Genomic DNA, 23,079 nt, shown 5'->3' on the forward strand with positions numbered 1-23,079 from the left:
TTGGTGCATGAGCCCAAACAGGTATTGCTTCCAGAGATGTGTTTTGTCAGTGGCAAAACGAACCTGCGAGGCAGCGCATGTACCTGTTTGTTAGATTAGCAAAGCACCCGAGGCTCAGAGGAGATAACCGTGTGCATGTTCAGGTGGTTTTGCTGGGAAGCATCCCACTGAGCCTGGTAGCCGGATTGCTCTGAGACAGCTTCTGGGGAACATGGTCCACCAGTGTTTGGAGACACCCACTCATTCACGTGGATTGAAATAAAGCCCGAAGCGGGCATGACGTGGAAAGAGGTGGAAGATCAGTACCACGGGGATGTTGGAGATGAGTAACGGATACAGGGATGCTTGTGTCAAATCAGTTTCTGAGTCGAATCATGCTGAAAGTGTTCACAGGCAGAGGGTGTAGGGCAGCACATGGTCAGACTGGTTTTGGAAGCTAAAAATAGCAGCAGAGCGGAGTCAGTCCTTGGTTAATCTGGGTTTGTTAAGGCCAGACATCCAGATCCAGTTCAGTACTTTCATTAAAAAGGCTGTATTTACAGAGCTGCTGAACTGGCCTGTTGCCCACTGGGGTGACACTGGCCACTGGGCACTGGGCCAGTTTGACTGGGTTACTTCAGTATCCTCCTCCAAACGCTGCGCTGAAATGTTGGCCTGGTTCATTCTCCTGAGACCTCATACAGTGGGTCATGAGCAGAGCTGGGATTTCTCTGCTGAATATCTCAGCCCCAGGCTCATGAACATCCACTTCTGTCCTCAGGAAACCCAGTCACACCAGAGTTGCCCAGAAATTTCCTTTCGGTCAGAACTTCCCATCTTCTGTCTTGACCCATCAACAAACCTTTAAAAGGTGAATTGAACAGGTCTGCCTGGTTTTGAGAGATTCAGGAAGGAAAACCAGCCATTCTGCATGTGCTGGCATGAATGAGGCTCGGTTTGTGATTTGGCTGATTGATGAGACTTGGTTTGCCCATGGCTGACTGATGTCTCAAGTGAATCAGGTGGACACTGGAGTAGCTCAACCCTGTATTAGACACCCGAAAACTCACACAGGAGTGAGACATCAGGCATGACCCTGCTGCGGAAAAAGCTGCATGTGGAGTTTGCACGTGGTTAGCAGCAGAAAGCCTGCTGGCAGGCCATAACTTTCTAATGTCTATTAAGCACACTATGCCAAAATGCATTTTTGAACATGGCTAAAAATGTCCAAACGGTCATGAACTTTCCAAGGAGAGGGAGGGGACGGAGGCAGGGCAGGGAACTGAGTGTGCATTGGTGATCCTGTAAGCCTCACCCTCCCAGCAAGCAGACTACAGTCTCCCCTGGGACACCCCGCGGTCCCCCTCGGCAGCAGTGCCGTTCCTGGAGCATCGTCTCCTCTGAGGGTGCAGGGGCAGAGCCGTGCTGGTGAGAGGGGCTGCGTGTCTGAGATCACCCGGCATCGGTGAAAGCCATCTCTCCCGACTGTGCCCCAACTCCCACTACCATAGCAGAAAGGAGATTTTTCCCACAGTGCCAAGCAACAGGAAGAGAGGTAAGAAGTTCTTTCTGGTAAGAAAACTTTTAAAATGCTTATCCGAAAAGTAGCTGGCTTTGTAAGGGGCAGGTGCGTCACTCTGGCAGCCTCTGCAGTTTGACAGGCAGGCCCAGCTACCCCCTGGAATCGCTGCATTTCACCGCCCATTTGGTGACGGGCACCTGCCTTTCTCCTCCTCAAGTAGCTCTCTATGGCCGTGGTTCCGTTTTCCATGTCTGTCCAAGGGCACAGCACTTTGTGAGCTGCTCAGGTTTTCATATGGCATCTTTTGAAAGCCACATGAAGATTTTGGAAAGATCTTGAAGGGCAACGCGAAGACGGGAAAACCGATGGGTCAGGAGGAGAAGCTGCTGGTGCTCCTGCAGAGCCCACTGCTGGTCAACTGCCCAGCCCCAGGTGTGAAAGCAGGTTTCTCCACAATGTTTGGCTTCCCAATAGCCTGAAAATATCTGTCCCCTGGAGATACGTTTCTGTCCAGTGATGGAAGGTGTTGCTGAGAGCAAGTCGATCAGTTTTGGCAGGGCTGAGATGAGTCCTGTGCCTCAGTGCCTCCAGCCTCTGCTTGCGGGCGTGAGCTTTGGGCTGCTGGTATATAATTGACAGTAACAACTGCGTGAGTAGCTCAGGGCGTCACACCGCTTTCCTAGAAGAAATCATTGCTGCCAGGGAGAGGGAACCAGAGGAGAGCAGACGGGCAGGACAGGGCAGGGTGTCCTGATGGCCGCGGGCTGGCGGCTTGGCTTGCCTGGGAAAAGCCCAGGACATCTGAGCAGCCATTTACATCACTTCTGATGCCGTGACAGGAGGTCACCGGCTCCAAACTGCAAGGGAGATTACTTTGTTTGCCCACAGTCAGCTGATTAAAACGGTATTTTCCGCACATTTGTGCAGTGATTAGTGATGAAATGCAAATCATATGCAAATTGGTGCAAATGGCTGGTGTGCACAGCCAGCTCCAAAGTCAGGCACTTTCATTTCCTCTGAGGCATTTGGGTCTTTTAGTATCCACATGGAGGAACAGGACGAATCCACTTGTGATCTGAGCACACAGCTGAAGCAAACGGCGCGGAGAGAGTGGGAAAAATCAACCGTCGCCTGGATGCACTTACGGAGCGGCATCTGTTTTGGTTGCATCGATACATGGAATCCAGCTTATGTGAAGATCTTTATTAAATAAACAGCTACAAACCACACAAACAAGCCTTCCACATACCTCAGTTCGCAGCCTTGTTTCTCTTGTTTACCAGGGCCTGGCTGGAGTCCTCTTTGTGGAGTAGCCTGTCACATTGCAAATCAAAATGCCATAATGGTTGCTGGATATAGTAACAAAATATGTGTCTCTAAGTGTCAGATTTGGAACAAGGATCTAAAAACACAATGAAAGCAACAAAAGAAATTCCCAAACCCTTGCCACAAAGAATAATGGCAAATATTTATACATATATATGCATGCATATTTCTAACTTGGCTTCTGTTCTTCTTTGGCTTGCAGACCCAGAGCATTGCTTCAGCCTGAAATTCAGTGAGGCCGCGTTTCCTCACTTCCAGGCAGCTTTGTGGGGGTGGCAGGGCCAAGATAAATAAATAAATAAGGACTCGCAGAGTGAAATATTATATTTAATAAGGCTGACGAGTCCTCCTGAAACCCAGTTGTGAAAACTTTAAAAAGTGTCTGTTTCCTGTAGCTATCAACATCCTAGAAAAAGGGAAGCCCGACGGGCTGGTCAAATTTTTCCCAATGGCTGCAGTAACTTTTGCAGCTGGTCTTGATTTGCCTGGATATTGCTCATTTTCCTAGTGCTCTTAACAGCCTTGGAATGGAAATCCTGGCTCCCCTGGCACTGGGTGCATCCCCATGGGGTGCTAGCAGGTGAAGGGTGCCAGCCCAAAAATTATTCATCTCGATTAGCTCTTGGCTTCCCCTGCAGTTTGAGGAAATGAGACTGAATTCATGAATAATAGAGTGAATACAGGAGGTCTAATAAAGGACAAAATTCACGCGAATACAACTCCTCTCACGTCAGCAAACAGGTTTGTGCTGCTTGCGGCACTACCCTCCCTCCTTGACACACTACATTTACACGGTTTGTGTGTGCCCACTGGCTGGAAAACAAATCCTTACCTGTGGCTGACTGATGATGGCAAACAGGCGCAGCAGAAGGGAAGCAGCGGTGCTCTGGACTTTAGAAGGCAAAACCAACACAAGCCAGCATCGAGGCTGTGAGTGTCTGAGGCTGCAGCAGCACTGGCTGCGTGCCTCCAGGCTGTGCATGTGTGTGTGTGCATGCCAGTGCCTATTAAATATACATGGCCCTGCTATTTGTGGGACACCATATGTGTACCAGGGAAGCAACCGGGCTGATGTGTGACTTGCTGTGCCTCTTAGGAAACGCAGAGGAATCGGTGCCGGTACCTAGATCTTGCATGAATTGGACATAAATCTGTATTATCTTCAGCTTTCAAACCAGCTTCCCTCTGATGTTTTTTGTGGCACAGCTGTTTCAGTTGGGAAACAACAGCGTTTTCTGGCCCCAGGAAAAGCTGTGGTGTTCCCTCATGCCAGACCATGCTGTCTAGCCCACAGACATGGTACAGGGTCCTTTTTGCTCTTGAGCTGGAGATCATTTTTGTTCGCTGCTTTTCTGGCAGGGTCCATCGCACGTAAATTGTCATCCACTTGGAATACACCTAGGGCGTTTTTATCTGGGTTTCTGGGAGCTTGGAAGCACACTTTTCTGCCTGTTTGCTAGGATTTTGACATGAAGCTGTTTATTGAAGGTGTAGAAATGGAAATCTCATCTTCACAAGTCACCCTGGAATTTTCCTCCTCCGAAGATCAGTGAAAGCAATCATTAATGTGGGGCATCATTTATAGCTCTGTGCAGAATAATCCTACAGGCCCTCTGGCAGCAATGAATTGGAAATAATAAAGACCATTACTAGAGGGTTCTTTTTTTAAAAAAAAAAAAGTGTGTTCTTTGATACATTGTGTAGCTCTCAGAAAAGGAGGCAGCAAATTAAAAATCTCTCAGCAAATGCATGCAGCACCGTTCCAAATTCCTAAGACTTTTTTGTTTTGTTTTTTTCTTTTTCCATGCCCTGACATCTTCCCTGACTAGTGCCAATAAAATTAGAGACTTTTGCTAATGTGCTCTGCAAAGGTCCCTTTTGGGAAACGGCAACCGTAAACAAATGTTCACCTCTGCAGACAGCTCCTGAGTACAAGGCTGCAGCAGCTGCTCCCGGGCACCTCGGCTCGGCCAAAATCACAGCCCCGTGCCCATTGAGTTGGGACTCACCCTGGCTGCCATCCTGTGAGCGCTTCTGGAGGCTCATTCACTGCTTGCTGCCTAGATTTTCCCCATTCATTTTGCAATGCAGTCAAAACATGCTGAAAACTGCAGAGGGGGCAGATGTGACTTTATTGCATGGCCTCACAGCCCTTCGTTCCAGATTTGGTCTGGATCCCCACACGTTTTGCTGCTCATGGTGGTACCATCAGCTGAGTCTTTGGGACTGTGCTGCCATGGATGTTCTTTGTTCTTCTTACAGCTTCTGGCCGGGCAGGCTCAGGCTGAAGCCTGCAGGCACGTGGCCAGAAACCCTGACCATGCTTAAGACCTGCTACAGCTATTGTGGTTAGGGTTTGAATTAATCTTAAACACCTAAATAGCTTTAAAAGTGTGAGCTCTGCTGAGAAAATAGGACTGCAATTATGTGTGGCTACTAGAGGATCCCTACCTGGCTGTAATAAATAAACATGCTTACAGTCAGTTTGGCATCCAGATATTCGGTCAGAAATTAGGTATCACGATGAGATGGTGTGAATTGGTGCGATGAATGACAGCAGTGGGGGCTGCATCACGGAGTGTTTGGAAGGGTACCTCAGCCTGCTGGAAACAGGCTCTTTGAATGGAGTCTCCTGCTGAGATTTCATTCTCTTCTTCGAAAGCACTAACATCCCCGCGACAGCACCTATTCCCATGCTTGAACGAAAAGCTGATGAGTTTCAGAGGGGAAGAGGGGCAGGACACAAAAGGCAGCCTTTATTTCCTGGCTGGTTGTTTTGGTCAATTTGTTTTCCTCTTACTACACTTTGCTACAGTTTCCTTGAATCCTGACAGACAGTGTCTTTGGAACACTTCTTAAAAGCACCTTTTTTTTCTTCACGCTGTAATTACCATCACCAGCATGGCATCCTGGAGCCAAAGGCACTTAATGCTAGCTTTGTTTCTCTCTGTCTTTCTTCCCCTCCCGAGCTCTGTCCTGGGTGGGCTCTCCGGGCAGCCTTGTTCCCTCGGCCTCCCTCCTGCCCTCCTTGCACTCAACAGCTCCTAAACCCTCCCTGGGGTTCCCACCAGGCCCATCCGAGCACGGTACGGAGGAGTGTTTCTATCTCTTTGTGCTTTAAATGCTTCTAAGTCTTCTGGTTTTAAATTGCCCTTCCCAGGAGGAGCAGGTTTTTTCCATAGCGTCACTCCATCTGCAGCCAGCCAACGCAATGAGCAGGTTGGAGCGTGGTCCTACCAAGCCAAGCGCTTTGGCCCAGAGTTAAACTCCAGCCATGTGCCTCTGGCTTTCCCCAGCAGCCCTGGCTCACTATGTCGAGCTCAGGATCAAGACAGCTGAAAAAGGAGAATCGTCCCTTGCAGATCCCAGGCGGAGTACAAGGGAGCAGGTGTAGGTGCCCCAGCAAGCTTCATCGCTTTCCTAGCGCAAGCTGATGAAGGAGGGCTACCAAAATTACTGCGGGGAGTCATCCTCGCAGCAAGCAGGAGTCCATGTGCTCGGAGATATTCATAGCTGAGAGGCCAACAGTAAGGGGGAGCCGGGGGGGGGGGGGGGGGGGGGGGGGTGGGCACGGATTTGGGGTTTCCCCAGGCTCTGCGGCTGTGCCCCTGCCGCGGGCACCCAGGCCAGCCAGCTTCCCCGTCACGGCCAGAGCTCCCAGCTCCCAAGCGGCTCCCAGGCACAGGGAAAGCCCTGCTGAGGGCACAGCCTGTGCAAAGGCAGGTTTGGCACTGGGAGAGGATGGAGCGTTTCCAGAGCAGATGAAATCTTCCAAGACCTTGAGCTGCCAGTTCGAAGAAAGCCTACGCATTTTGCAAGTCTTTAGAGTCTTAGAACTTGGTCTAATTTAAGCAAATTTTTATGGGATTGGCACATCCTAAGCACTGGAGAGATCCTTCTGCTAAGTTTCATCCTCTGCAGCAAAGCATAAGGAAAAAAGAATTGCTCAATATCGTGTTTGGGAAAAAAATGTTTTGCATGGGCAAAGCAGCACAATTTTTTTCCCTAAGCTGAGTCTTCAGTGGCAAAGATGGTGGGGCTTTTCATAACTCCCTCAGCAGTGGCCACTCCACATGGAAAGTTTCAGACTGAATGGCTGAAGTCTGGCAAAGTATCAAGCAACTGAAAGAGACTCTAAACCAGTGCAAAGTCATGGGCAAGTTTAACGACAGACGCTTTGACATGCTTTGCCTTTAACTCAAAGTCCTGAGGGCATCAGGCATCCGGATGAACATGCGTAAGATATGAGAATCAGCTGGAGAAACAGCGTCTGGGAACTTTTCCCTCTTGTTGTCTTAACTAAGGATTGCAGAGAGATGGAAACCAGCTCCTGGGCTCTGGGGTTTGTGTGGGAATCACTGCTTCCATGTAACATCAGCAGTTTCCAGCATAACAGCAATGCACAGCTGGACCTGGGGCAGCCCCTGATGTGGGGTGTGCAACCTGTGGGGCTTAAGAGGGCCCTATCTTTGGAAACCATCTGGTGGGCTTTGGCTTCTGACCTTTGACTGTCACAGGAGCAAATCCAGCATGTGTGTGTCCACAGAGCTCTGCAGTAGGATTTTCCATCTGGCACTGGAGCTGCTGGGCTGGCTACAAAAGGGAGTCATTTTTAGCCCCACATATAGCTGGATTTAGTTTGCGCCCACAGGGAGGTCTCCTCGGATGGCCTGAACACACAAAGACAGGTCTAGACTGAGGGCACCAAATTCTGCGTCCTGCTGCCACAATTGCCATAAATGGGGCTGACACATGGCGGAGGCCTCTGTGGGCAAGGACTTTTCTGTATTGCCATTTTTAAATGCTCCTTGCCATTTTCACCCGGGTGCATGTTAACTGAAATGTGGACTTTTTCCCCCAAGAAGAGGGGAAGAGCTGCTGCCCAAGATCGAGCCCATCGCAGGGACCCTGCCCAGCTTGTAAGGCAGCAAGCTGTCACAAAGCACTCGAGTGCTCTTCCACATTCCCGTTTCCCTGGGCCACTCAGTTCCTCTTATTTTAGCTTTGTTTAAACAATCTCCTTGGTAACTGGAGACAGAAGCAGAATTTTTTCATCCTCCTCGTAGGGTTGGTTTCCTGCCTATCTCAGCACTGGGAGGGATACTTAGCAAATATGCATTTGCTTTTGTGCTCTCACCACAACCCCATGTATCACTGGGGATTTCAGGAGACCTGGTATCTCTTTCAACGAGTTTTTATACACAGAGTTTCAGTTGAGAGGGCCATATTTCACAGTTTAATTTATTTGGCAGTAAACAGACGGTGTGTCAGTCATGCAGTGAGAACGGTGGCTCTTGAAATTGCCCACGTGCTCCCAACCTCCAGTGTGTCCAGCAGCAGGGAAACCCCACTGGAGCGGCCCTTGTCAGGATGCTCCAGCTGCCAGAGTGGCAAAACCCTTCAGCAGGGATGGGGAATGGCTCCTTGCTGCAGCAGCACCCTCCACCCGGGTACCACAGCCCTGCACATCTTCGAGCGCCTGCTTCTGCCAGGACACAGCAGCCTGAGGACATTAGCATCCTCTGGTCTTCTCAGGGCTGTTTCAGAAAGGTCCTTGCAAGGCGATGGGCATTAATCACTGGCAGCAACTAAAGACCTGGAGGTGTTTGAAAAGGCAGGGAAAAAATCCCATCTCAGCTGACATGCTTTTTTCCTTTGCTCTGGAGAGGCAACTCATTGGAAAGGAAGGGGGAAAGAAAAAAATAAAATGAAAACAACTCCCAAACTTTCTGAAGGCTTGGCTGTGTTTCCAGCCAGGGGAGGTAAAATCAGCTCCTGCGTTTACTTCCTCTTTCTGAAAACAAGTGGTGTCCAGAGACACAAATTTCAGAGGCAGACCAGCTTTCCCCATTGCTCTGCCGTGTTCGGAGCCAAGCCGTGGGGCCAAGTTTGTCCCCTCCCTGCAGAATCTTGCTGGGCTCAGGGCGGAGAGGAACCCGCTGTTGGCACTCAACCCCAGCACACACTCTTTCTTGGCCAGAGCCGTCCCCAAAAGATGGAAACAGCAGTGTGAAAACACCGAGCAGCACCTTTAGCGCAGAACTTAGAGCGGACATTCTGGGTCATTTGTTAACTTGATGCTCCAGACATTGTCACTGTTTAAGGCAGCATTGCCACAGCAGCAGCCCCTCTCTGGGGGTGGCTGGGGAGTACTTTGCGGAGCCCGTTCAGAGTTTGCTGGCCTCATCCCTGGGTAGCTCTGGATCGCCTCCCTTGCAGGGCTTGCCTTGTGGCACAGCGACGGCATTGCATGGCACTGGGGTGTAGCTCACAGCTTGGAATATGGTCTTCAGAAATGAGCATCCCTGATGCTTCAAGCTTGTATAATGACAGTATTTCATATGCTGGTACCCAAAGGCTTCATGTCTTTTATACAGTTAGGTAACCCCCAATACTGGTCCAGCATGGGTGACTTTCCAAAGGGAGTCTGGACAGGAGTGAGCTCTGCAGCCAGCCATTTAAATTGCTAAAATGTGAGCATTGCACTTGAACTTCCCTTGACAGAAGATTACTTACAACTTCTTCTAATAAAAGTTCGGTGTGACACTTAGCGACAAGCTCATAAAAGATCAAAAGGTTTTTCCGGAGTCCATTAGCATCAGCAGGGCCCCCGCAGGGAGAGCAGGTAGGATGTTTGCTGTGTGCTGCGCCTGCAAAGGCAGATGTCATTTTGTTCAGCACTTTGACTGCAACGTGTGTGCATGTGTGTGTGCATGCACACGTGTTTTGCTAAGTCGGCACAGAAGCTGTTGAGAGCAGCAGGGCACGGCCGGTGTGAGCAGCACAGCTCAAAATGGTTCAGTCACAGGTACTTTCCGAGTCTTGAAGTCAGTCGCTTGCATCATTAGGCAAAGGATGATAAACGTGCTTATTTCTGCAACACCATCAGGAGGCCTTGGTCCTACATTTGGGTCACCACTCCAAGAGTTTTGGGGCAGTGCCTTGAGAAGAGGGGGCTGATTTTTGGGGCCAGCCAGCAAATAACAGGAGTCAGATGCGTCCCTGACGGAGCATGAAGTTAAAATGAAACTGGATACTGCTCCTGAAAGGGAACCTGCACATTCGATATTGATGTTTGCCCTTTGAATTTCTGCGGCATGCCCTCTGCTGTCACTGAACATCCCCTCATCCTCTCCTGCTTTTCCCACGTACAGCTGCTTTTCCACCAGCAAAGCAACCTGTCAGCAGCCCTGGCACAGTGGCAGGGCACAATCAAGACGCCTTGGCCAGTGTCTTCCCAAACAACATTCTCCCTTGCCCTGAAACCCCAGCAAGTGAGATTTGAAATGTACCTTCCCTGGGAGGGAAGCGCTGGTATGAGTGATACAAAATCTTGCCGCAGTGGCGGTGTTGGAGCAGCTGATGCACAACAGAATTATTTTGAACTTCCTTGAATCCCGATTTCTGATGCTGAAGCCATGCTATTAGACAAGGACCTGTTATTTTGCATGGTCCCCACTGCTTTGTTTAGTCAGCTTTAACTTAGCTTTGCTAAATGATTAACAGGGCTGCAGAAATGTACTCTCTGCTGGCAGTTGCTTGTGGAAATTAATTTTGGGGAGTGCCAAAGCCATTTCAATAAGAGCGATATCTCTGGTTTGAGGAGCATTGTCATGGCAACTATGCCAGGTGCACACAGGGAAGAGGAACTTGTATTTATTTGAAAGGCTAGAGCAATTATTGTCATAAGGGAGGACCTGGCTGTAAAGAAAAGCCGCATGCGTATTTGGGCACGTAGAGAAGCAAGAAGCTCTTGTATGAGTTTCCAGTTGCTTTCCTTGGGGGAAACGTGTATGAGGACAATGGGGGAGAGGGATGGGGGGTTGACCCAGAGTTCCTCTCCCACCCGAACTCCTTCGCGATTTTATTCCTCACCATGTTTGTTTTCCATTTCAAGTTTTCCAGCGGGGATTTCAAATCCAGCCTTGACCCCTTCTCAGCTCAGCATACGCCTCTTCCCTGCCACGCGCCACCCCCACATCACCCAGGTCCCAGGTGAACCAGGGCAAATCTTGCCAACGGAGCACGATGAAACATTGGAGCCGAGTGTCTGTCCCCTTCGTTACCCACCCGCATTACCCACAGACCTGACTGACCAGCCAGGCACAAGGAGAAAAATCCCAGAAAGGCAGAATGGGGGGAAATGCCAGGTTTTGACTCTGAACCCTGGAGGCTTAGAAATGGGATTTGCAGGATTTTTTTACTGAGCAAGGATGTTGGGCTGGGCTCAGCCCTGGGCAGTCAACCCTTTGCCTGCAGCACAGGCTGAATTTTTAGGGACTAATGGCAGTTTTTAGCTGGCATGGGCAGGGTTGTGCAAAGCTAGGGGAGGTTATTTCTGCTCTGTCAGCTTTCCCAGATGCCTTAAGCAATTGATGTTGGGGGTGGTTTTGATCAAATTCACATCAAATGTGTTTTCCCTCCTAGCCATTGTCACTTGTATTGCACCATTAGTGCATGCTGTCCTTGGTGATCCAGATACTGATCTAGATGGAGTCTCTCCTGTTTGGTCCCCCAGTGATTCTGCCTCCAGCAGGCACTCTGGGAGCTATAAGGACTGTGGATGACCATTACTAGACAAGCATGGCAGTGGGATTGGGGAAGAACAGTAAAACACTGTTTGACCTGGTGTTACTGCATCCAGAGCCACAGGAAGGGGGAGGTCACACCTTCAGCTGTCCTGGGACAGTGAAACATTTAAGCATGACCATGGGCTCAGGCCCTGTTTTGGGGCAGATCAAGAGAGTGCCATGTATCTTTGAGTAGCTGGCCCCTTGCAAGATGTGACATTGGCAGTTGAATGAAGAATTGCATTAGACAGAGTGCAAAATTCACAGTCAGATCAGAGCAAACCTCAAGGATTCCCCAGGAAAGCATTTCTGGTCTGACAAATCCTGCCCAATATGGTCTTCCCAATAGGAGAGTCAAGCAGCATTCAGTTTAGCATGTGAAGTCATCTTACCTGGCAATCGTCGCTCCTGAAAAGTGTTTTCTGAGGCACTGAGCATCAGCTGTGCCTCAGAAGCTATTTGAGCAGCAACAGCTCTCAGTCCTCCTGTCTCTGCAAACCACCTCTCACATCTTGTATCTCCACAAGGCCAGGGAAGAGCAGGCTGACGCCTTTTCCAGGATTTTCCTGGTAGTGATGCTCTGGAGCAGGCCAGTGTTATGTATTTGAGCTGTATGTTGCCATTTAAATTCAATGCATCCTGAGGCCAGGGGAGCAGTTGGTTTATGCAGCCGTGGAAATGACAACACAGCCCTGTGGTCTTACAAAGATTGATTCAGCAAGCCTGGGAGAAAGACGTGGAGGGCAACCAAGAAAATAAGAGCAGCCAGATGAATTTTGGCTCCAGAGGTGGGGGGAGGATAGAGGGACCGGTTCCCCCTCCCTTTGTTTGCAGGGCCCAGGCTGGTGTGCTCAGTCATGGGTTTGGTAGGCATTGGATGGGGCAGCCCCACGCAGACCTGGGCTCCTGGACCAGCAAAGCAAGCTGACACATCAGATCAGCTCACATCCACACTTCCCAAAGCATGCGTCAGGCTTAGCTTCAGGCAGGTTTTCCTTTGCCCTCCATGTCATGTTTGCAGCATGATGCAGGCAAAATTGTCATTAAGTACAGACATTTCATGTCAGCAAGGCTTGGTTCAGCAAAGGACCCGCATGGGTGATTCATGGGACATCTTACAAAGACGGGATCCCATCAGCAGGGACAGAAACCCTAATGAACCCTCTCCTCTGTCAGAGACCACTGTGTAACAGCTAAAATCATGTGTGACACAAGGTCGTTCACATAATCTGGCCCATTTCTGTGCATCTTCTGTCCCTCAGGAAGGTGTGTTCCTGCACTGGCTGAGCCAGCATTGCATTGACCTCTCGTGTGTCCCCTGCCAGACACGTCCCCTGTGGCTGGGACGAACACCTCCACCGCAGACCCGGGTGTCTTTCTGCACGTGAGGCTGTCACCTCCTCACCATCACGTGCAATTTTGTTGTCAACTGGTGGAAGAAAAGCCTGATCTGCTCCTTTTCCATCCAGCAGCAAGACAACTTCCCTCCTCAAGTAGCTGTCAGAAATTTGAGCAATGAAGCTGCTAATTACATAAAAGCACTCACTGGTGCCCTGGTCGGAGGAGTTGTGTGCTGCAGGGAGCGGCTACATGTCTTTGCATCTCGAACAGCACAGACAGGGCCTCGAGCCCCTGCAGCCTCCAGGGAGGCTCGCCAAGCAGATAAGGACAGCTAGGGAGATGGAGAGCAAAGCGTAGTGAAGGCAGGGACGGGGAGAGAAGGAGCTGCCTTGGTCTTGGCGGTTGGCTCCAGCCCCCCGTGCTCTGGGGTCTGGTTCAGACTCCTCGCTGTGGCCACAGATGTTAGCCATCTCAAAGACATCAAACTTTCACCTTCCTTTTCTCTAAAACCCTCTGCTGAAAACCAAGCCCTTCTAAACCAACTCTGGTGTCCTTTGGGAACTTCCTTAGCTCCTAAGTAAAAGGGTGGAAAGAATGTTAAATCCACAAGAGATCTTCACTATTAACTCTTTGAGACAAGCACATACTAGTAAGGCCGCTGGTTCTGGTGGTGCCCAGCCCCGATGATAATTTGGGAGCTTTCTCCCCTCCAGCACCTGATCCCCTACAGCAGCCCACTTGCCCCTCTGCACAGGCACTGCCCAGCGCTTACATGAGCTGCGCAGGACAGGGAGTCTCCCAAACCACATGCCTGTCTCTCGTGGCAAGCTTTAACTTCAGCTAATTAAGTCACTGGCTGACAAGCAGATGTATGAGAAATCAAAGTGACAGCTTTCTGCGGGAGTCTGAGAACACGTACTGGAATGGGCAGCACCAACGGATGTGGCTTTGAAAGGTCACTTCCAGAATGTGCGTCCCTTGCGGCTATTCTCTCGCCGGGATCGCTGACCCTCTGGGTGGGGAGTGCTTGGCTGTTGGGGGGTCAGGGCTGAGGCAACAGGACTCCACTCCCCACTGCCTACCCTGGATGTTGCAACTATGCATCTGCAGTTGAAAGTCCTCCAAGCTATTCATGTCATTCTCCTGGGTGATCAGTGGAAGCTGGATGGGTGACAAGCTGCATAAGCGCATTGTTCCCTCTGTTCATTCAGGAATAAGTGTCTGGCTGTCCAGGCAATAACAGCATGCCATGTTCTCATGGGCAAGCTAGTTACTGATGGCTACAGCAGTTGGTTGGTTGTGTGTTTAGAGATGATCATTTTCCTGGCCCACTGGAGACACCATTACTGGCTACGTGCACTACTTCTTAGCTATTCCAGCCCCAGATCATTGGTAATCTGGGCACAATGATGCTTTCTTAGTTGCGAGATCTCTGATCTAGGTGCACAGCAGTGTTGAGGTGGGCAACATCTCTAGATTGGAAGGTTTCTGGATTAGAAGGTCTCTGGTCCAACCTCTTCTTAGAGGGCCAATATCAAAGCTAAAGCAAGTTGCTCAGGCAAGCTTTGAACATCTCCAAGGATGGAGGTAGCTGACCTCATTCTCTCACTCGGAAAAAAAAAAAAAAAGAAAAAGAAAAGAAAGCAGGTTTTAAAAGGCATGACTACAGTTCTGAAGGAGAGCTAAGAGATACGTTGTGCAGCAATGAAAACCACTTTTCACCATGCTGAATCTGAGCAGCAGCTCTGCTCCTGGAGATATGGCCCTATTGCGAAGCACCGTGCAGGATGTCCCATCCCTCACCATGTCCTGCCTGGATCTCTCTGGAGCTGATTGCTGATACCCTGGGAACAAGCTCCCTTGGTCCTTGCAGTTCTGGTCACTTGTCTGAGTCATGAGAGGGTTTTCTGCCGTTTCACGTAACTAAGCAGTACAGTGTAGATTAGGAATGGCAGGATTTTTGCGAGTATATTGAGGATTTCCACTGATGCACCGTGACTGTGCAGATATTCAGGTTTGAAATGAATGCAAAGGTCCAAGTAGGTTGTCACCAGTCATTCCTGGTGCCATCCGATCCCACAAGAGAGAAAAGGCTAGTGGACGTAGGAGAGCCGGGAGTCCCAGCTCCTTACACCTCTGCCCAGCACTGCGCCCATCTTCTCATGTGGCCTTGGTCAGAAAAATACTTGTAGACAAATATTCCCCTGCTTGTCTCTGTTCTGCTCCTGTCACCCTGTGCTAGACTCTGCTAGCTCATTACATATGTACCTGCCCCTGCACATGCATGAGATTGCTCACGGGGTGCCTTCCCCAGCTGGCATTTTTCTCTAAGCATTAGCTCTCTTCTTGCCCTGTCTTTGCCATTGTACAAAGCCAGTTTGGTTGCCCATTGACAGGGGACATTCGACCCTGTCCTGCCAGTGCCATGTCCCTGCCAGGGTCACCTGCAGGCAGGTGTCTGGGTGCTCTCTCTTGCCCGTGCCAGAGATGTGCCCAGAACATGCAGGTGGGCTGCCACACTTGTGCCAAGTACATATCACCTCCTAAGAGCAGCTGTTTGCTGTCCGTGACACTGAGCTGGTATTAGCAATCACATAGCTCTCCCTGGCACATGGGATACCACTAATGCCAAAAGCTTACTCAGGCTCAAAGGGAAACGGGAGAAATCTGCAGAGCATAGCTAAATACATAGAAAGCTGGTCTGGTTAGGAAACTCCTGAGACACAAATACCTGGGGCCTGGGAGAGTATCAGTTGGAAATACTGTCCATATGCCCGTCCTGCTCTGGTATCCTCCTACTCCAAGGTGCTCTTGGCAGTTGTCAGGAGAAGAGGCTGTGCTGGATGGCCATTGGGTCCGATCAGGTATAGCAGTTTCTCCCTTGGGGCACCATCCTTAGAGCATCACCAGCCAAGAGGACTTTTCCATGGGCTATTGTAACTAAGGTTTGTGTGGGAATGCTCTGTTAAAAGACTTTTACAGTTTGAATGAAATAGCATGGTTTGAAATGAAAACTAAATCCTGATGGAGACCATTGGGCTTGGAGCAAGGGCAGAGATTTGTACGCTGTGGTCACAAACATACCATCCTTCTTTTTTTGCTGCTGGGTGTCAGCAAGAGGAGAAGAGCTGGAGCTGCAATTCTGCAAGACTTGTTTTATTCTTTGACTTCTGGTACATAGAAATGAAACTCATTCCCTCAGCAATTGCCTTGGGTACAGACTCCGGGAAGAGCAATTTCTGGCACAGAAATGCAGGCTGTTGGATGCACCATGGATACCATCAGCCGTCAGGCTAGAGCAGGGCTCTTTAGCTCAACACCAATGGAATGAAAACCCCAGCAGCAGCAGTGCTTTCCTCCAAACTTGCCCTGTGGTGGCACTGGGGCTCCCTGCAGCAGGTAGGGAGGAAGGCAGGAGATGTGCCAAGCCTGATGGTTTAGGGCAACACAGAGCCCCGTTCAGCAGAAGGACCTCTAGCCCCAGGCACCCAAATGTGTTGGAGAGATGCTCCAGAAATTGCTCTTTCCCACCTGCAGTGTGACCGAGGGACAAGGCAGGAAAAAAATATATTCCAGTTTTTTCAAGGGCTGTGGTGTTGCACAGTCATGGGATCTTGAGTGTTTGGCTTAAATACTCAGCTTCTGGGAATGTTAGATTGTGGCAGAAACACCACTTCCATCCCCAAAGCAAAGCTGATTCTAGACCTTAGTGAGGATTTGAGGGACAGCTTGGAAGCACCATCTAGATGGACCCCAGATTCACACGAGGTGAAGAAAATGCGTAATGGTTTAGAGGCTGATTTAATCTTCTGTTTTAATCTTATGGTTTTTTCCCTCTGCCTCATGGATTTGGGACTCCTGGTTTCTGGCCCTGCAGTGAGTCAGCAGTGGGGGTTTCAGGGTGCTATACAGTGTCCCTTTTGTTTTCTGTTTACACGAGCACTATCATGTCTTGTGCTGAAAGAGCCCCTGAGCCACAGGAGAGAGAGACTTGAAATGCAAATTACAGCACGTACTTGTGCTGTCGGGACTCTGGATCTCGGCATACTTCATCCCGCTGTGTCCAGCTAGGGAAACCAAGGGGTGGATGTCTCAGCAGCCCGCATCGCTCCGTGAGCCTTAGCAAGCTGTCCTGGCTCCGACAGGCGCTCCTGGTCTGCCTCATTTGCTCCATGTCTTGTAACGCAAGAACATCAGCCTCACACAGCAACACGTGCCTCTGAAAAAGAGGGCTGCGGGCAGCGGGCTTGCAAAACTGGACACTGAATGTAGCAGGAGCACCTAAAACACGGGCTGCAATCCACAGCCTGCACAGGCAGCCCCAAGCTAGCTCGATGCTGCTCACATCGTCACAGCCTGCACTACCCAGCAAATCTCTGCCTGGGAGAGGAGCGAGAAGCAGAGACCATGTCAGAGGGTCCAGCAAGAGCAGGGTGTCATCGGTGCGTGTCCTAGATTACTGTAGAACGCAGTCCTTCCTCTAGCGCAGGATAAATGGTGCAGTTGCCTGATCGTCCTGTCCTCATTCTCCACTGATCAAACCCTGCCGCAAGACCCCGTGCACGCAGGACCCTGCGGAGGGGCTTTGCAGCAGGCAAAAGGCAGCATGGTGGAGATCAGGTATGCTCTAAGAATAGCCTGTGTTATTTTCACATACTTGCTGTTTCTCAAACAGGTGTGATCTCAAACACCATTAGGAGGTAATCCTTTTCTCCAGGATTGCAGTCTCATTCCAGGGACAAATTTGCCTTAGCAATTCTTGCTGATTGGAGATTCATCCAGAGAGCGGGCTTGCCATTTGTTCCTCCCACCCTTTCTCCCAACAACCTTGTACAGCAGAAACAAGCAGCAGTGCACGTCTACCCGACACAGAGCACTCGCTCACACCCTAGAAAGATCACTTGGAAAACTGCATAATAGCAGCACCTGCTGGCAGTGGCACTTTAAGCCTCGAGGCCACATTATTGAAGGAATTCCTATTGGTTTGGGGTCTAAGCATTAGGAAGAGCTTTTTTAATTGGCACCCAGGTTTCTTTTTGTGAGAGAGAATTATTCCGTGGGGCTTTGAGGAATGCCACATGCGGCAAGCTGGAGCACACCCATAGGAAGTTTACGGCTTGATACCTCTGCTGCCCTCAGAATTGATGAAGACAGCTTTTTAAATTAACTTTCCTGAGAAAGGCTTTTTTTTTTCATACAGGGGGGCAGGGTGCAGTGTACATTTTAATGGGAGTTGTCAGGAAAATTATTGATTTTGTTAGTAGTGTTTTTGAAATTGTGCCATTCCGTTAATTCTGTCAGGTCCTCTTTGATAGCTTGGCTAAAAGCATTTTTGCATCCTTCATTAGTTTTTTAATACACGATAATTTCCCCTAACTCATCAATGCAAAGCAAGATCAGCTGCATGCTTAGTAACCATTTTTGCTATGTACAAACCTATTGCAGCAATAATTATAAACAGAACAAATTATTACAGATATTCATTATAAAATACAATTACACTGAGCCATACTGCGTTGTTACACTTTTCACAGCCATCACTTGCTCTTGAGTAAATGGTTTCATTATAAGCATGAAGGGCAAACTTAATACACTTCTGACTCATAGCAAACAGCACAAGAAATCATCCTGGCTGTTCCTCCAAGTGCTTGGCGGTGTTTGCTCTGAATGAGAATAAAATGTCGACTCTGCTGCCAAATACTTGTCAGCTTAACAGAGGGGTTCTGGGTGGCAGTACAGACATGCAAGGAGGGGAGAAAGCCAGAAATTATGGCAGCATGGCCTGAATTTGACTCTCCTAGAGTGTGGCTTTCTTCCATGTTTATGGGTTTGCAGTGCTAAGACCTGCCAGGAACAGCAGATCTTTCTTGATCGTATACTGGAGCAGCCTCGGGGCTGCTCCATCTTGTGCTGGCTGCGTGTGGAAAGCGCAGAGCAGCCAGGGATGGGACACGAGGTGTTTCTTCAAAGGACGGGACAGAGAGGCTTGGGCAGGGGGAGAGCGACTGGGAAGCTTGTTTAAGCAAGAGCATTCACAGAAGGACAGTGCCGTCAAGCATGGGGAAAAAGCAAACCCAGACAGGAGATCGGCAGCAAGCAGGGGGCTGCAGACAGTCACTGCATTGCCTTTTTATTTCTTGTTATTGCCTTCTTATTTCTTGACCTGGCAGCAATGCCACATGTGCATAACAGTGAGCAGGGCACTCCGGGCAGGAGCAGGGGCTGCTGGATTTCTGCCCCCCCATCTTGTCTTTGCAAGGGCTTTGCACTGTAGGAAAGACCATAATAGTCCCCATCCCCCCCCAATGCACTAGCGCCTTGTACCCCAGGGGTTTGGTCACCTTCTGGTGAGCAGCTTTCAGCTGGGTGTTTCTCAGCTACTTACATGAAACCCTGAAAAGAGCTGGGAAGCTTCTTCCGTGCTAATTTTTTCCCCTGGTGAAGGAATTCATTCACTCAATTTTCACTCTACTGGGTGCCTCAAGAAACAAATCTCTCTGCTGGTGGCCACAGCCTCCTGCAAGGCTTTTGCTCTTTGTGGTGCATGCTTTGTGGCTGTGCTCTGAGCAGGGGCTGTGCCCTTGGACCTGCCCTGCTGATGCCGCAAGGGGTAAATTCGGCAATCCCGGGTGTCATGGTTTAACCCTAGCCAGTAACTAAGCACCACACAGCCGCTGACTCATTTCCCCCCCACCCAGTGGGATGGGGGAAAGAATCAGGAAAAAAAGTAAAACTTGTGGGTTGAGATAAGAACGGTTTAATAGAACAGAAAACAAGAAACTGATAATGATGACACTAATAAAATGACAATAGTAATAATAAAAGGATTGGAATATACAAGTGATGCACAACGTAATTGCTCACCACGCGCCGACCGACGCCCAGTTAGTCCCCAGGCGGCGATTCCCCCCAGCCCCACTGCCCCCAGTTTATATACTGGGCATGATGTCACACGGTATGGAATACCCCTTTGGCCAGTTTGGGTCAGCCGTCCAGGCTGTGTCCCCTTCCCAACTTCTTGTGCCCCTCCAGCCTTCTTGCTGGCTGGGCATGAGAAGCTGAAAATCCTTGACTTTTAGTATAAACACTACTTAGCAACAACTGAAAACATCCATGTGCTATCAACATTCTTCTCATCCTGAACTCAAAAACATAGCGCTATACCAGCTACTAGGAAGAAAATTAACCCTATCCCAGCTGAAACCAGGACACTGAGCCATGTGAGAAAAAGACTTGCTGCAGAACTCTCAAACAGGAGAGAACCAAACCTTCAGAGCTTGGGGAAGGATGTGCTGGTTGCAAAGGAAAATAAAAATGTCAGATCTCACCATGAGTGAAGCTTTCCTTCACCCTGCCCTAACCAGAAAGACTGTCTTTCCTTTACGTTCCCTCCACGGAAAAAGTCCTAACTCCAGCATCCCTTTTGAACTTCTAAATTGGAGCCTCCAAAGCCCAAACTGAGCAGCTGATCATGATGTTGAGCACGGATCTGCTGTGCCTGGCGAGACAGAGCCTCCTCCGTGCACAGGGGCTGGTTTAAGCAGCGCATCGTGCTTTCAGGGGCTTGGTCCGTGCTGTTTCCCAGTGCTTGTGTCGCCGGGAGCCTGTGCGCGGTGTGTGCAAGCTGTCAGGGGGCTGTTCTGTACCCTGGGCTTTTGGAAAGGGAAGGGATGTGTCTCGCTGCCCCCAGGCCAAGGCATCTCTGGAGGAGGCTGATCCAGGCTGCGTCATGTCCAGCCGTGGCCTCTGGCCATGCCGGGGAGGATGGTACCCTGTGAGCTGCTGGTGCTCTGACCCCATGGTCCGTGCTCATCCTGAGGCAGGCTCGGCCCATCGGCTCCTGCCCTTCGCTTTCAGCTGTGCTGCCCCTCCAGGCTGTGCTACCAAACCCACTGTTTTCTGTCCGCAGCCCCCTTTTCCTGCCATTTCCACCCTCCTTTTCCTGTCCCTGTCTCGCCTCCTCCCTTTTCCCCCCTTACTCTTCAATCTCTATTTCTTCTTCTCTGTTCCAGCAAAACGATATCAATCAAGGTGATAGATGATGAGGAGTATGAGAAAAACAAGACCTTCTACCTAGAGATCGGGGAGCCCCGGCTTGTGGAGATGAGTGAGAAGAAAGGTGGGGGACGTGCTCCGGGGCTGAGCCCAGCCTGTGTGTCCCTGTCTGGCTCACTCATGTCTGGCACCTGCAACACCACGCTCACATCCCCAACGCCTATGGAAAAGGGCAGGAGCGAGGACACTTCCCATCCCTCCCGAACTCCGCCTTTCCCCAGCCCGCTGAGGTCCAACGCCAGCTGGGCGGTGGGGATGCTCCTGCCCTTCCCCATACGCCCCAGGAGGGATGTGCAGCCGCTTCCCCCCACCCGACCATCTCCGGCACCACGGCACCTGGGCGGACGTGAACTGCATGCGTGTGTGATGCCAATCATGTGTTTGCCTTTGTCTTGTGTTCCCACAGGAAATTCATTACCCTTAGAGTACTTGACCGTGAGGAGTATGAGAAAGAGTGCAGTTTCTTCCTTGTGCTTGGGGACCCGGTGTGGCTACGACGAGGAGTGAAAGGTGTGAGAGTAAAACCAGACCAGCTCTTGAGACGCTGCCGTCCGCTTTCTCTGTGTCTCCCTACTCTCACACTCCTTTCTCCTCGCACTTTGGCTCCCGGCCGTTTTGCCCTCCCTCCTTCGAAGCTTGGCCACTGCACCTTTTTGCTCTGTTTTCTTTCCTCTTTCATTTGGGGAGGACTCGTGTCTCACTCACGAGGGCCCCCTGGGAGCAAGGCACGCTCCCAGGAGGGCTCTGGAGCACCCACGCAGGGGACGATGAGCATCGCCAGCCCCCAGAGACATTTTGGGAGCGCTGCCCTGCCGCGTCGCAGCTAGACCTTCATTTAATTGAGTAGAAAATTCAGTCTCGAGAAGAAAAAAGGCAACGCTGCATCATTTCTATCAGAAGATAAAATAGCCTTCACTTGAAATAAAATGCATGGCCAGAGCAGTAATTTTAGCCTTTTTAGACTGGCACTAGTCTCTGAAAATAGCTGAGAATCACGGCACCAGCAGGTAATACTGTAAGATGCAATCAGTCTAGGAGAAATCAGGTTATGCTCAAATAAAGTTTCATGGCTCTGCAGTGGATAATAGCTTCTCATAGGAATAATAAAAACAATTTCCTCTTTCATCACATTTCTAAACCAACTGCAAACCTTCCCAAAAAGACAGAGTTCACTTATTTTTCCATGCATCTGTTTCTGCTAGGAAATTAAGTGAAAATTAATGGCAACAGCTAATTCTGCGCAGTATTGGTGGCTGAGCAAGAAGCAGTTTTAGAGTTACTTAAGGTAATTAGTTGCCCTACAAGAGACCCTTATTAAACCCTTTGTAAAAAGTTGGCAGCAGCCAAGGTCTGTCTGCCTTGGAGCTGCTTTCTCATTTCTGGGACATAAGCTCTCCCTTCAGCACGCATGGGGTTGTAATACATTATTTGTTCAGGACAGAGAGGGCCCCCAGCGGTCCCCATGCTGAGTGGGGACATGCTGCTGCATTTCAGGCTAAAAACGCAGCCGGCAGCGATGCCACGTTCCCCTTCAGCACTGGTGCTGTCTAGGTTGGCTGCATCGTCCCCTGCCTCAGGTTTCCTGCTGGTTTATGTGACTAGCTAGCAGAAGCAAGGCTAAAAATTCAGACACGCTGGCATGGCCCAGGCTCTGCAGGTGGGGTTTGTATCATTAAATGCTGCCAGTGGCATCTATGGAGAATAGCCAGTGTTGCCAAGGATAAAGTGACACATGGACAACTCATCTCGGCGGCTCCGGATTTGCCCAGCTTCACAGGGACCAGCGTGGGCTCAGGCTTGTGAGCCTGGCAAGAGCAAACACACTTTCCAGGCCCCAGTTTTGAGAATCGTGGTACCCGCTCATGAGATCACAGCTGAAATTTTTAATTAAAAATAGAAGGAAAAGGAAAGAAAGTTCGTCATCCTCCTGGTCACAAAGATAACTGAGGAAACCCGGGGGAAGCTCAGCTTTGCGAACTCACTAGCTGGAAGGCAAGTCAAGATTTTAAAGGATGCTAGTTGCTGCTTTGGCCATGCAATGGTTTTTGTACTTGGTTTTGTATGAAAGGCAGCAAGGCAGGGCGAGCTGTGTGCTCGGTACCCTGGAGACAAGAGCATCTCTGAAATGTCACCCTTAGGCCATGTAGCGGTGGTGAGGTCCACACCTCAGAGGCCAGAGACCCACCAGTGCCCTAAGGGAGAGGCTTTTTCTTCTGTTTTGGAGACCTAAAAAGTTGAGCGACAAGATCCTTGAGCCAAGCCTTGCCACAGACTTTTCTTCTCTCA

General features: G+C 50.0%; 1 protein-coding gene across 3 annotated transcripts in view; it reads left to right on the plus strand.

Moving 5' to 3' along the window:
- SLC8A1 (solute carrier family 8 member A1) overlaps positions 1-23,079 on the plus strand; it is a 123,836-nt gene that overhangs the window by 85,224 nt on the left and 15,533 nt on the right. For 2 of the 3 annotated variants that reach the window (XM_049818236.1, XM_049818237.1), the window contains exon 3: positions 21,200-21,303. In XM_049818236.1, coding sequence (XP_049674193.1) covers positions 21,200-21,303 — 104 coding nt within the window. Of the gene's footprint in view, positions 1-20,750; positions 20,858-21,199; positions 21,304-23,079 lie in introns of all 3 variants that reach the window. The other variant, XM_049818235.1, reaches the window with a different exon arrangement.

The sequence above is a fragment of the Accipiter gentilis genome, chromosome 15 (genome assembly GCF_929443795.1).
Source record: "Accipiter gentilis chromosome 15, bAccGen1.1, whole genome shotgun sequence".
Lineage (NCBI taxonomy): Eukaryota > Metazoa > Chordata > Aves > Accipitriformes > Accipitridae > Astur > Astur gentilis.